At 44.9% G+C, this 13678-nt stretch overlaps 1 protein-coding gene and 1 pseudogene across 1 annotated transcript; one reads left to right on the plus strand and one right to left on the minus strand.

Moving 5' to 3' along the window:
* The first annotated feature begins 7771 nt into the window (after window positions 1-7771).
* On the plus strand, window positions 7772-11403 carry CUNH4orf36 (chromosome unknown C4orf36 homolog). The gene is made up of 3 exons (XM_037031011.1): window positions 7772-7880; window positions 10750-10904; window positions 11105-11403. The coding sequence occupies exons 1-3, from the start codon at window positions 7819-7821 to the stop codon at window positions 11236-11238; spliced, it is 351 nt and encodes a 116-aa protein (XP_036886906.1). The 5' UTR covers window positions 7772-7818; the 3' UTR covers window positions 11239-11403.
* LOC118976571 (uncharacterized) lies at window positions 9145-9251 on the minus strand (annotated as a pseudogene).
* Window positions 11404-13678: the final 2275 nt, after the last annotated feature.

Below are 13678 nucleotides of genomic sequence, written 5' to 3' on the forward strand. Positions count from 1 at the left end.
ACTTATAATTCAGTATGGAACTGAAATGTCAAACTGAAGCAGATAAATCCTGCTTCAGTTGTGCTTTAGAAGGTGACATTGTAACACCCCAATTGCCTCATATACTAAAATGTGTAGGGGAAGACCTTTCTTCCTATTTTTATAACTGATGCTTTATGCTTGCACAGAAGAGGAATTCAAGTGCAGCTCTCCTGGTAAAAACCAGTCCATGACAGGTTCAAGTGTATGGTGCCCACCTGAGAGCCAGCCAAGGATCCCCACTGTTCCGGGTTTTGTCTTGGGGGGAGAATGCTAGGCAGTAAATCACACACCATCGTCTTGAATCAGGACAATGGATTCTGATCTGCTTTGCCTTCCCAAAGAGCAAGAGTTTAATCAACCAGACATCTGGGAAATTGTAACTTCTGCTTCTAAGGAGAGCAGGGGAGCCTGGACACTAGCTGTGGCCATTATTTTCTCTTCTAGTCAGGCAATAATGTGTATAAGGTACAGAAACCTATTCTATGGACCTCAGGTAAAATGGGTGGGTAGTGAACATTATTGTAAAAACTCAATGGAAATCTCACAGACAGAGGGATGCATACATATATAGTCTAGCCAGAGGGCCCAGGGAACTCAAAGGAGATAGATGTCAAAGTGAGAAGCATCCGAATCTGCAGAGAATTTCAGTAAGACTTTATCTGGACCAAAGTGATGATGCATGCCAGGGCGTGAGATCTCAAATGCCCTGGAGAGTAAGTTTTACAGTGTCTTTTATGTATTTGAAATTAAGGAGGAGACCTAAACAGGACTGAAAAAAAACAAGGCAGGGATTAAATGACGGGAGAGTTAACAAGATCATGTGCTCCCTTGAGGGTTAAGTCCCCTCTGAGGGGTGTTACTCTCGGTATTCCAGAGGTGTGTCAACCTAGACGCACAAGAACAGAGGATAGGGTTGGCTTTAAGCCTCCCGCCAGAGACGGTACAGGCCTGGGACGTGACCACCCACCCTCCCACCCTGATCTGCCTCGTTAGGAGTTCATGATCAGATCACTCTATGAGATTCCCTCCCATAGAAACCCCCATTTTTTGCCCACATAGGTCAGGATGGGTGGTCACGTAAACTGACCAGTATTAAATCTGGCTCTGCCACTTCCTACCGCCATGTACTGCATAATGACCTTTTGGTCAGCAATGGATGGCATTTTTGGTCCCATAAGATTATAATGGAGCCAAAAACTACTGTGGCTTAGTGACATCATCGTTGTCATGCTGTTGTACCACAGCACGTAGCACAAACACCGTTGTGTCGTAGCTGCCTGCAGCGTTAGCACGGTAACCTGTATGCAGATTTGGAGCCTAGGAGCTGTGCTGGAAGAGCCTTTGCCACCCCAAAATATGTCTATTGAGCATAACGATTATTTTAGGCTGATGAACCTCAAGGACCAGCAGACATGGGAGGAGCCCTGAAAACCAAGTAGAAGATGTTCTTTGTAAAAGACACTTGTTTGTAAGGGAAACCTCCCTTTGTAAGGATGTCTCCCTTGAAACATCTGGGAGAAGGGGACAGCCATGTCTCTAGAAACTCTCCCCAATGCAGAAGAGAACGACATACACAGGCCTGACTTGCACCTTGGTTCCTGGGGTGTTCCTGGTGACCTCCCATAGCTGATGCCCCCACCCCCAACATCGCTGTCTTCAGCAGGAGATGGCATTCAAGGAAGGTGGTGGCATCACCCATTTTGGCAAGTTCCTCAGTTTCCCTGGTATCTCCAGTGAATACAGAATATATACATATTTAACATTTGTTTGATTTGTTCCTGTTGCTCTGTCTTTTATTACAGGGGTGTTGAAAGCAAGGGGAAAATGATGGCCCAGATGTGTAGCAGGCTGCAGCATCTAGGTTTGTGTTAAGTGCACTCTGACGTTTGCACAGAGACGGAACCACCTGAGGATGCATTTCTCAGGACATACCCCCGATGCTCCTAAAGTGGCACAGGACTGTAGTTGCGTCATTGTAAGCAAGTCATTTTGCAGCCCTGTGAACTTCTCTCCTTAACTATACTAGGGAAACTATTTCCTTCTTCCCTCCTAAGGTGTGAAGGTCAGAGGTCACATAAGGTGGCCAAGAATGACAGCTGGCACTGAGTAGGTGCCCAACAATATGCCTCAAAAATGAATTGGTGCTTGAAGGTTGGCTCATGGGAGACACATGGGCCCAACCCAGAAACAGAAACAAAAGAGATGGCTTAGGGAGTAGGAGATGAATTTTATTACATATATGTTGACACTTTGGTCTGAACGGAATAGTCGGCTAGGAAGGTGCCATAAACCATTGGAAATGCAGGATGTGAATCTGGGAAAGAAGTGAAGCCTGGCTAGAGAATCAGATTGGGGGGCCTTCCAAAGAGTAGTGAGCTCCAATGGTGAGAGCAGAGCCCCTGAGTGTACTGGAGCAGAACAAATAGAGCGAGGAAGGCATACACACCTGGGCACACACAAACGGCACACACACAAACGCAGAGGGGAAGAAGGAGGGAAACGAGTGAAGGTGTAGCCTACCTGGGTTGAACCCCTACCGAGGGTTGAACACTTTGAAGAAGCCTACATAATTACATAAATATTTACTATACTTGCTTGCTTGCCTGGTAGCTTTTTTATTTTTCAGGGACAGAAGGAAAAGATTAGGAAATCTGCCTGAGACCCATTAAAGCTGCCTGAAGACCCCTCTGGGGACCTCAGCAGGAACTTTTCTCATTATACCCCCATTATAACACTGAAATCATCACCCAAGTTTCAGCTGGTCCACTGTTTTTCTGCACATGTAATGTGTACATGCCATGCTCACAGCAGTTTACCCTGAAACATGCCTCCGCAGGCGAGGATGTAAACAACTAGTCCTGTAAAGCCCTGGGGTCCTTTCTGTTAGGAGAGGCCCTGTGTTGGGAGCACCTCCAGCGTGCTCCTTGGTTACTGGTTTGTAATACAGCTCCCGCTCACAGAATCAACTTGGTGGTCCCTCTTGGCCGACACCTATCCCCAGTGGCCGGTTCCCAGTTCAGTTCACAAGCAAGAGAGCAGCTAGAGATGTAGGAGAATTAGGAAGGCGCCAGTAGTACAAAAGGGATGAAACTATTTCGAGCTTTCCACGTTAAGTTTTCTGGAGATTTTAAAGTTCTTGTGGGAAAATTGCTTTATTAGTATCTTAAAGTTGGCATATCGTTACTAGAGAAATTTCCGAAGAAGCCACGAAAAAAATCTAGGCTGTGTCTGTGATTTACCTATTAAGGTAAAAGAAATAAAACATCACTCTTTGAAATGGGAATGAATATTGGGGACATATATGGTGAGAACTTAAAAAATATTTGAAATGGTCAGTTGCAAAAAAATGTTTACAAACACACACCCTAAAACCTTGCTCTAATCACCACCCTGAGAGAATGTAGAGTGTTGCAGAGACAGCAAAGGGTCAGAATCAGAGAGTCTTGGGTCAAATCCTAGGACCCTGACATTCACACTGGAGATGCCTCAGTTTTTTCTTCTTTAACATCCCTAAAGTCACATCACTAAATTGTTAATAGCTGCTATTGTTGTGACAGTTAAATGGAGACAATGTATATGAAGCACCTTGAACAGGGGCCAAAGCACCAAAGCATAGTAAATGTTACCACACTAGTATTGTTCTTGTTAAGATTGTTACTGTGTCTTTTGCATTTCTCCCTGTGCCTTAGTTTTAACACCAGGGGGCAGCAATGCTCTCTTAACCAATTTAAATGGACGTGGCTCAATTGGTGGGAGCGATGAGAACAATGAAGACTCACCCTATAGGAAGATAAGTTTAAGTCACCAGAAAAACCAGGGGGGCTGGGTGGGGGGAAATCGTGGATAAAATAGAGGAAAAAAAAGAAGGAAAGGGAGAAGGAAGGAGGGAGGGAAAGGACACAGAGAGGGAGAGAGAGGTGTAGGGAGGTTTAGAAATAATTCGATATTTCAAAAGAAAATACTGAAATAGTCATTATGAGGGGAAAATCAGATGTTTATTGCATCTTCTTCTACCTTCTATAGTATTTAATGTTATTTTTGTTTTTAAATACATGTAGGGGAGTGGTGGTTATTATTTATTTTCTCTGTTGACAGTTTTTAAGGATCTTAACTGGTTCTGAATGAGATTTAGCAAAATAAGCTGCTGTCCAGGGAGTGTCTATAAAACATAATGCATTTACTGTTCACTTTAACGCAACTATTAACCTCAAAGCTATAAAAAATATGGCTTTTGTCCTCTGTGTAAAATGTTCCTTCTACAAAAAGACGCAGTGGCATATTAATTACCTATTGTTCTATAACAAATACCTCAAAAGAGAATGGCTTAAAATGATAGATCCCAGCTGGCTGTAAACGCGAACACAAAGCATATCACCAGTGGGTTTTGAGCTTTAGCCTTTAGAACTTACTATCTCTCCTTTTCTGAGCCCCGGGCATCCTGGAGGGCTCACCTGCGTACAAGGGCTCAGGGTCTGTGTTGGGTTTCGTGTAGAACCTGGGGCTGCTGGTTTGACTGAGCCTCAGAGTTCGAGGCTGTGTGGGTTTGACTGAGCCTTGGAGGATCTACCTCACTTGTTTAGTGGCAAAAGGCCTCAGTTCTTCAGTCGTGGGCTGGATACCCTGATTCCTTTGCACATGAATTCCTCCCTGAGGTGTCTTGACTGGCTCCTCAACGTGGCAGCCGACCTCCTTCCTGCAGGGTGAGTGAGCCAAGAAAGGCTGAAGAAGAAGGCCCTTCATACCTTTAATGACCTAGACTCCGTAGTCATACTCTGACTGCCACCATATTTGTTCAAAGTGAGGCATATGGAAAATAACCAGACCCAATTGTCAGGAATTACACACATATAATTGGAGTTCTCACATGGAGAAGTCACAGACTGCCTGACCTCTCGGTGTGGTCCTGCACCCTTCCCATCCTCTCTGGGTCTTGATTGCTTCACCCACAGAGAGAGAGCAGGCCATGGGTCCACACACCGAGGTGGCTGCTAGCTCTACCTCTTGTGATGTCAGCAACAGAGTGTCTGTCTTTTTCCTCTCTGTTCTTACACAGTGGCTTTCAAACTTTTTAGACCCAACGTAAGAACTCCATTTACACTGAAATTACACATATCCATAGGCGTGTGTATGAGGGCCTATGTGTAACAGAAATGAAAGTGCCTCAAAACAACACTTACTGTAATTTGAGTGACGCACTGTCATTCCCCCTACCCCGATGGAATTACCATTCCATGTTAATTTATTTAAAAAAGTCAAGTTCTATTGGCTAAGGTCAAAATCTACCACATGGGTTTCACAATCCCTTAATGGCTTTGGCATTCTTCGTGTTATCATACTAACTCCGCCGTTCTTCACTGTCACCTTTCCATTGGTCCTAGAATAGAAACGTTAAAGAGCAGGCGAAACTTCACCTTCCAGTTTCTGGGAGGAACATGAGCACCTTCTGAAGGTGGGTCAACCCTAAAAACCTATTCAATTTAATTAGGCAGGAGCTAGTATGAGAGGTAGTTGTCAGGGCCAGAAGGGCACTGTGTTTCAGCTTTAAAAGGTGGCCTCCAACTCACTAAGCTGTGTGACCCTGAGCAACTGCTCCAAGGGAGCAGAAGCAGCCACCTTAGAACAGAAGTGGTGCCAGGACCCATGGCCTGCTCTCTTTCTGTAGGTGAGGGAATCAGGACAGAGAGAGGATGGGAAGGGTGCAGGACCACACTGAGAGGTCAGACAGCCCGATTTAACCTCTCATTCACCCTTCCTCTATAAAACTGGCATAATAAACGTTCCTTGCCTATCTCATAAGGTTGTGACTAGGCTCAAAATTAGATAATTAGGTACAAAGAATTTATTGACATGATTTTTAATCCTCACAACAACCCTATAAGAGATACAGAGTATCACCCATGTTTGATAGAAGAAACTGAGGATTGGAGAATTCAGGCCGGCAACATCTTCAAGTTGGCAAGTGGCAGAACTGGAGTCCAAGCCAGTTCTGACTGCAAACCCCTCACCAAGACGGAAAGGTAAGCTATTTTCATTTGACGTTAAGTGGTGACCATCGGATATATTAAAATATACGGATCCATCCTGAGGCACCACAGCATCATTAGAAACTGGCCATATGTGCTGATCCCAGCTGGCTGTAAACGCGAACACAAAGCCTATCACCAGTGGGTTTTGAGCTTTAGCCTTTAGAACTGTCTGGGCCCCCCAGGGCCTGTGAACACTAACTGCAACGCGGGCGCCGCTCAAGCGTCACAATGAGAAACCGCTCACAGTGAACGAGTCATAATTGAGAACTTTTCTTTAAGTGAGGTCCCCCAGATGGTCCCTAACCAAAATCCCCAAGTCGCTTCAGCATAACCTCCTGACCCTAAAAAGTGTAGTTTTCAGGGAAAGGACTAGTTTGCAGTCCTCTTGCGCTAGAGGACTTTGTTCCTTGAGGGTGTGCGGGTCTCCGGCTGTGTAACTCAGAGGCACCCGCCCCAAGGGGACCCCGCGGGACGCGCGTCCCGGGCCTGTCGCCCCGGAGCCTTCGCGGGCGGGACCCCACCACAAAGCCCTTCATCGAAGCCGCCGCTCCCCACGCCCGCAGGAAGGAGAAGTGGGCCCGGGGCGCGGGGCCGCGCTGTGTGCGCGACCGACCTTGTGCGCCTAGTTGGGGGCGAGCTCTGCCATCCGTCCGCTGGGAGTCGCAACCCTCAGAAGACGCCGAGCGCTGGTAAGCGGGCCGTGGCGCCCCCTTTGGGACCCGCTTCCGGGGCGCCGGTGGCGCGGGCGGGCCCTCGGGTGGTGGCCGGAGCTGGGCGCGGGGAGGACCTGCGGCCGGGCTGCGGGCCCGCGGCGCCCTAGACCTCCGCCGGCTGCGCGGAGCGGGCTCGCGGGTGGAAGTGCAGAAGGGGACCGGGCGGGGGAGGGGAAGCCCGACCGTAGCTCACAGTCGGACACTTCTTAAGGTGGGTATTTCAAAGAGGGGAACCTGGGAAAGTTCGCTTCTTTTTTCCCTTTTGAAGAGCTGGGNTCCGCTGGGAGTCTCAACGCTCAGAAGACGCCGAGCGCTGGTAAGCGGGCCGTGGCGCCCCCTTTGGGACCCGCTCCCGGGGCGCCGGTGGCGCGGACGGGCCCTCGGGTGGTGGCCGGAGCTGGGCGCGGGGAGGACCTGCGGCCGGGCTGCGGGCCCGCGGCGCCCTAGACCTCCTCCGGCTGCGCGGAGCGGGCTCGCGGGTGGAAGTGCAGAAGGGGACCGGGCGGGGGAGGGGAAGCCCGACCGTAGCTCACAGTCGGACACTTCTTAAGGTGGGTATTTCAAAGAGGGGAACCTGGGAAAGTTCGCTTCTTTTTTCCCTTTTGAAGAGCTGGGGCGGGGCCCAGGAACTTCCAGTCACGCACAGTCACGCGTCTCTTAACGCCGCCACAGGCCGGGGCGCGGGGCGCGGGGCGCGGGGCGCGGGCTGGTTGGGCAGGCTCGTCGGGCCGTGACGACAGAGCCCGACGGAAGGAAACGATGCTGTGGACCTGGCATTTTCTCCTCCCAATATCGGAAGAAGTGATACAACGACTTCCAGGAAAATAAAAGAGAACACAGTTCTACCTTAGGAGTCCAGCTTCACTGAACATTTTGTTAGGGATGGTCTGGCCTTCAGAATACTTTCTCTGATTCTTTTTACTATTTGAACATTAAAAATATTCAAACGAAGCCATTCATTAGGTGTGCTGCACCCATTTCAGGCAGAGTGAACAAAGTATCTGCGTCCTTACTACAAAAGGCACCTGTGTTGGGAAATTAGGCTGTAACAATTCACCATGGCGTACGGCTTGCCAAGAAAGAACACAGTGAAAACTATTCTGCGGGGCAATTACCAAGTGTAAGTATTTTTATTCTGGTACACATTGACTTGGCGGAGGTAGTGTCCTTGCTAAAATAAAAGTACTGGGCGCCCTTATGTACCTCGTGAGGTAGATACTAGACTGCCTGCGACATTGTCAGGTGAATGGATGTTGTGTTTTGTTCGTTTTTTAAGGAAGTAACTATCACAGGAATTTATAAATTATCTGACTTGATCTTCACAACAAAAGGGCACTTAAAAAAAGATTTTATTTATTTTTAGACAGAGGGGAAGGGAGGGAGAGAGGGAGAAAAACATCAATGTGTGGTTGCCTCTCACACGCCCCCTACTGGGGACCTGGCTGGCAACCCAGGCCCATGCCCTGACTGGGAATAGAACCTGAGACCCTCTGGTTCGCAGGTTGGTGCTCAACCCACCGAGCTACACCAGCCAGGGCCAAGAGGACACTTTCAAATGAAAAAACTGAGATTCGAAGAAATGGTTTGATCAAAGACACAGTTGTGTAGTAAAGTGAAGCCTCCTTACTTTCTACTATTGCCCACCGCCTTAAAATACCTCTGTAGATAGTGCAAATTATCTGAACGTGCCTTGGTGTCAAGTATATCTTAACAAGAGCACTTAGTTAACTGGTATGAAGGCTCAGGTTTTCATCCTGGATACTTTGGCAGGCAATGACAGATAATCTCTGCAAAAGAAGTGCCTTCTCTATCCTTCTTGCAAGAAAGCAGTTTATATCATACTATTTATAAGAGCAACTGAATTAAGAGGAGAGAATGGTAGTAGCACTCTTTGGAGTTCATTTGCTAAAGCGTCTTGGGCTTTTTGTTTTATTGTTTTTAGAAGGTTATTAAAAAACACTAAACACATACGACTGGAATAGAAGCATTTGAAAGGAAAATAAGAATGTTATTTCTCATATCCCCATTCCTACCCCACACCCCAGTCCCACTCAGGGGTAAAACGTTTTATATATTTGTATAGAATTTGTGTATTATACAAGATGCACATATACAAGTGAGGTCCGTCCAGAAAAAGTCCAGCCATTGTTAATATAACAAGAACAGTTAGCACAACATCAATGTAACCTGGCAGCCAAGGGGAGTGGACTGAAATGTACATAAGACAATGATGCCTCAGTCCCCTTCAAAGCAGGCACCTTGGGGACTCACACAGCTCTCCTTACCTCCTTGTATCTTGTATCTTCAACAAATGTCTCTGTGTTTTATATTACATGGCTGGACAGAACTCATGCACACTCGCACACACGGTTTCGCACATGGGCTCATACTGAAGTTTGCTCCCTATCCCATTATATCTTGTAAAGCCTAGTGATTAAGTGCACAGATTCTAGTAATGAACTATAGAAATGATCCCTGAAAGTATAGTCTTAAGTGCACAGATTCTGAAGTTTGATGTTCTTTGTTCAAAACTCCAACTCAAGACCAACAGCCTTGTGATCTTGGGCAAATTATTCTCTGCTCTTGTTTCCTAATCTTTAAAATGAGGATAGTAACTGCGCATGCCCAATGAATAAGGTTACTGTGGTAATTAAATGAGTTCATAAGTATAAACTGATTTAAATAATGCTTAGCAGCCCTGGCTGGTGTAGCTCAGTGGATTGAGCGCAGGCCTGCGAACCACATGATCGCAGTTCGATTCCCAGTCAGGGCACATGCCTGGGTTGCAGACCAGTTCCCAGTAGGGGACTCATGAGAGGCAACCATTCATTGATATTTCTCTCCTTCTCTCCTTCCCTTCCTCTCTAAAGATAAATAAAGAAAATCTTTTAAAAAAATAATGCTTAGCATATAGTAAGTGCTAGATAAATATTAACTGTTTTATTGCTCTTCTCTCCAAATCAACGTATAGGAATAAACCTCATTCTTTCATTACAAGTGTGTGCCACAATTTGTTAACCAAGCTCTTTGATAGACACTAAAGCTATTTTCTTTGGGGTTTTCTGGACAAACAGTACTTCAGTAAGCATCTTGTAAATAGCTTAGTGCACTTGTTCAAGCACACCTGTAGTAATTGTAGAATTCAAGACATTCCTTAAAGTTAGATGGGAAAGTAGTAAGGAGGCGGGAGGCAGAAAACTAGAGGACGGATGGCATTCACCGTCCAATCCGTCTGGATTGCCTTCACCGCCCTCACTCACGCCGGAGCAGGTCTTCCCCTTCCTCAGGCAGGTGAGCTTACGGTGTCTGTAGATGAGAAACCTCTCATTGCTTGTCGCTGATATTTTAAGTTGCCTAGTTAGGACACCTAAAACAATTTGTTTAAAGTTCATAGTGATTATTTTAAGTACTATACTTTGGTATTTCATCTCTCCTCAGTTTTCTAAGGCTTCTCTTGGTACTAGTGCTTCTAAATAAACATACCTAGGCTAAGTACCAGCACTGGTTCTTAATTAAGTTGTGGATCTCAATTCCCTTGTCTACCTCCATAGTGGCTGTAAAGATTAAAATAAGATCACACACTCAAAGTCTTAGTGTATGCCAAGAACCCTGCTCAAGGGCATGCTTATTTGCTTTGTTCCTTCTCCCCTAATGTGACCTTAGTTCTGATCAGCCATGAAAGACTGTATCATTTTAAAAGACATGGAGAGATTCCATTGACTTCAGGGAGGATGTATGGTGAACAAAAGCTCCTGTCATTATAGCTTACAGCAATTTTTCAATGTATCATTACATTAGTTAACCTGAAGCTCCTTCTCCTGGCTAGAGTAGCAATTCTAGAAAATCCTGAATACCCCCACACCCAGAAAGCAAAATGTATAGTAGAAAACAGAACTTGAGAATCAGATGTCTTCTGTATCCCATAGTAGATGCTTAATAATTATCTATTAAGATAGATACTTGAGAGAAATAATGAATTTTCGCTCCAGAGAGCAACCGTGGGATCTTGCACAGCTTACAAAGATCTGGTACACCAACCTTGCCAAAATCAAGTTCCCATTCTTGCAAGAAATCATGTTTGGCGGTCCTGTGTGCCTCAAAAGGTGTAAATTCAGTAAGGATGGTCTGCTTCCTGCTGCAGAAGGTATGTTCAGCAAGAACTACTTTAATACACTGTAAATTTTATAGCTTTTGCTCATTATCAGCTACACGTTTAAATAAGTTTTTTCTCTTCTTGTTTATATTCAAGAATGTGGATTTTGCTATGCAATAAATATTTCGTTTTTTCTAAGTTATACCTTGAGAAAATATCTGTTGGATTGCTTCATGTATTTTATTTTTTAGACATCAAACTGGAAAGGGAAAGTGAAGTGAAACACCTGAACAATCTGAAACAGCAGGAAAATACAGCCAAGGAAATTCAATTTGCCCTAAGGGGAAAGCAAGGTGGTTTGAGAAGACCTCTTCCACCTAAGTGACAGTCCCCTCATAATCGTATCTGTGCTCTGTGCTTTCCGGTCTGGAGGGGATGAAGGTCTGCAGCCTGTCACTGCATGAATTTCCCTGCAGGCGTGTGAATGCCGTTGGGGGATGAGCCAGCTGCAATGGCTGAGTGGACGGCTCCGACAGGCCTTCTGGTCCCTGCCACCTGCCTGTTCCGTTGTATTGCAAGCAATAGCACAGTAAGTAGATGAAAAATGCATCTGGATGGAGTTGCCACTGGTGCTACTCATTTTTGTGAAATGTCACTAAGGGGAAAGAAAACTCCTCATCAGAGACATTATTGTGAAGAACATTTAAAATTTGCCTCTCTAAGGTCCTAAGGAGGGACCAAGACAGAGAGAGAGAAATTCTTTTTTTAAATTATATTTTATTGATTATACTATTACAATTGTCCCAATTTCCCCCCCCCCTTTCCTCCACCCCACCCAGCACTACTCACTTCCTCAGCCCATCCCCACACCGTTGCTCATGTCCATGGGTCATATGTATAAGTTTTGTGGCTACTCCATTTCCTGTCCTGCACTTTACATCCCCGTGGCTATTCTGTAACTACCTATTTGTACTGCTTAATCCCCTCACTTCTTCACCGATTCCCCACATGCCCTCCTATCTGACAACCATCAAAACGCTCTGTGTATCCACAATTCTGACTCTGTTCTTCTTGTTTTCTTAGTTTGTTTTTAGATTCAAATGTTAATAGATATGTGTTTATTGCCATTTTATGGTTCATAGTTTTAATCTTCTTTTTCTTAAATTCCTTAAATATTTCGTATCATAATGGTTTGGTGATGATGAACTCCTTTAGTTTTTTCTTGTCTTGGAAGCTCTATATCTCCCTTCAATTGTAAATGACATCTTCGCTGGATAGAGCGATCTTAGCTGTAGGTCTCTGCTTTTCATGGTTTTGAATGTTTCTTGCCAGTCACTTCTAGCCTGCAAAGTTTCTTTTGAGAAATCATCAGATAGCCTTATGGGAACTCCCCTGTAGGTAACTAATTGCTTTTCTCTTGCTGCCTTTACAATTTTTGCTTTATCTTTAACCTTTGGCATTTTAATTATGATGTATCTAGAAGTGGTCCTCTTTAAATTCATCTTGTTTGGGACTGTCTGTACTTCCTGGACTTGGATGTCTATTTCCTTCACTAATAGGGAAGATTTCTCTCATTATTTTTTCAAATAGATTTCTAATTTCTTGTTCTTTCTCTTCTTTTATGGCACTCCTATGATGCAAGTGTTGGAACATTTCAAGTTGGCCACAGGATGCTTACTTTATCCTTGATTTGCGGAGTTCTTTTTTTCTGATATTTTGATTAGTTGTTTTTTGCTTCCTATGTTCCAAATCATTGATTTAATTCTCTGGTTCATCTGCTTTACCATTTTCCCTGAAAATGGTTCTTTGTTTCAATTAGTGTATTCTTCATTTCTGACTAGATCTTTTTTATGCTGTTGAGGTGAAAAAAAGAATAAAAAATTATTCTTTTTTCCCATCAGCTGATAGTCTAATGGGAACTCCTTTCTAGGTAACTGTCTCCTTTCCTTTTGTTGCTTTTAAGATTGTTTCCTTATCTTTTAAGATATCTTCCTTATCTCTAGTCTTGGGTAGTATAATTATGATGTGTCTTGGTGTGTGCTTCCTTGGGTCCAACTTCTCTGGGACTCTCTGAGCTTCCTGGACTTCCTGAAAGTCTATTTTCTTTGCCAGTTAGGGAAGTTCTCCTTTGTTACTTGTTCAAATAAGTTTTCAATTTCTTGGTCTTCCTCTTCTCCTTCTGGCACCCCTATGATTTGGATGTTGGAACATTGAAAGATGTCCTAAAGGTTCCTAAGCCTCCTCATTTTCCTGAATTTTCATTTCTTCATTCTGTTCTGGTTGAATGTTTATTTCTTCCTTCTGCTCCAAACCGTTGATTTGAGTTCTGGTTTCCTTCCCATCACAGTTGGTTCCCTGTAGATTTTTCTTTATTTCACTTAGTGTGACCTTCATTGCTGCCTGGGTCTTCTTTTATGCTGTTGAAGTACCCAGTGAGTTCCTGGAGCTTCCTGATAACCAGTGTTTTGAACTGAGCATCTGATAAGTTTGTCTATCTCTTTGTCGCTTAGTTGTATTTTTTCTGGATCTTTGAACTGTTCTTTCATTTAGGCCATTTTTTTTGGTCTCAGTGTGCATGTTACATAGTAAGGGTTGGAGCCTTAAGTGTTCACCAGGGTGGGGCAACCCACATCTTTGCGTTGTGATGCTGTATGTGGGGGAGGGGAGGGGTCCTAGAGGAAACAGCGCTGCTTGCTCCACTCTCAGATGGCTTTCAGTCACTTTCCCCACTTCCCACAAGCAAATTGGGCCCTTCTGGTGCTGATTCTTGGGTGGGTGGGTTTGTGTACATTCTAGGACCGTGTGGGTCTCTCCAACAAACTCTC

Source organism: Sturnira hondurensis, unplaced genomic scaffold, assembly GCF_014824575.4.
Source record: "Sturnira hondurensis isolate 20B ecotype Veracruz unplaced genomic scaffold, ASM1482457v3 Scaffold0001721, whole genome shotgun sequence".
Classification (NCBI taxonomy): Eukaryota; Metazoa; Chordata; class Mammalia; order Chiroptera; family Phyllostomidae; genus Sturnira; species Sturnira hondurensis.

What these genes read in the sequence shown, in the direction of transcription:
- CUNH4orf36 (XM_037031011.1), top strand. Translation starts at nt 7,819, where the DNA reads ATGGCGTACGGCTTGCCAAGAAAGAACACAGTGAAAACTATTCTGCGG. An exon ending in CTGCGGGGCAATTACCAAGT is followed by an intron (nt 7,881 to 10,749) that starts GTAAGTATTTTT and finishes TTTTCGCTCCAG; the next exon opens with AGAGCAACCGTGGGATCTTG. An exon ending in TCTGCTTCCTGCTGCAGAAG is followed by an intron (nt 10,905 to 11,104) that starts GTATGTTCAGCA and finishes TTTATTTTTTAG; the next exon opens with ACATCAAACTGGAAAGGGAA.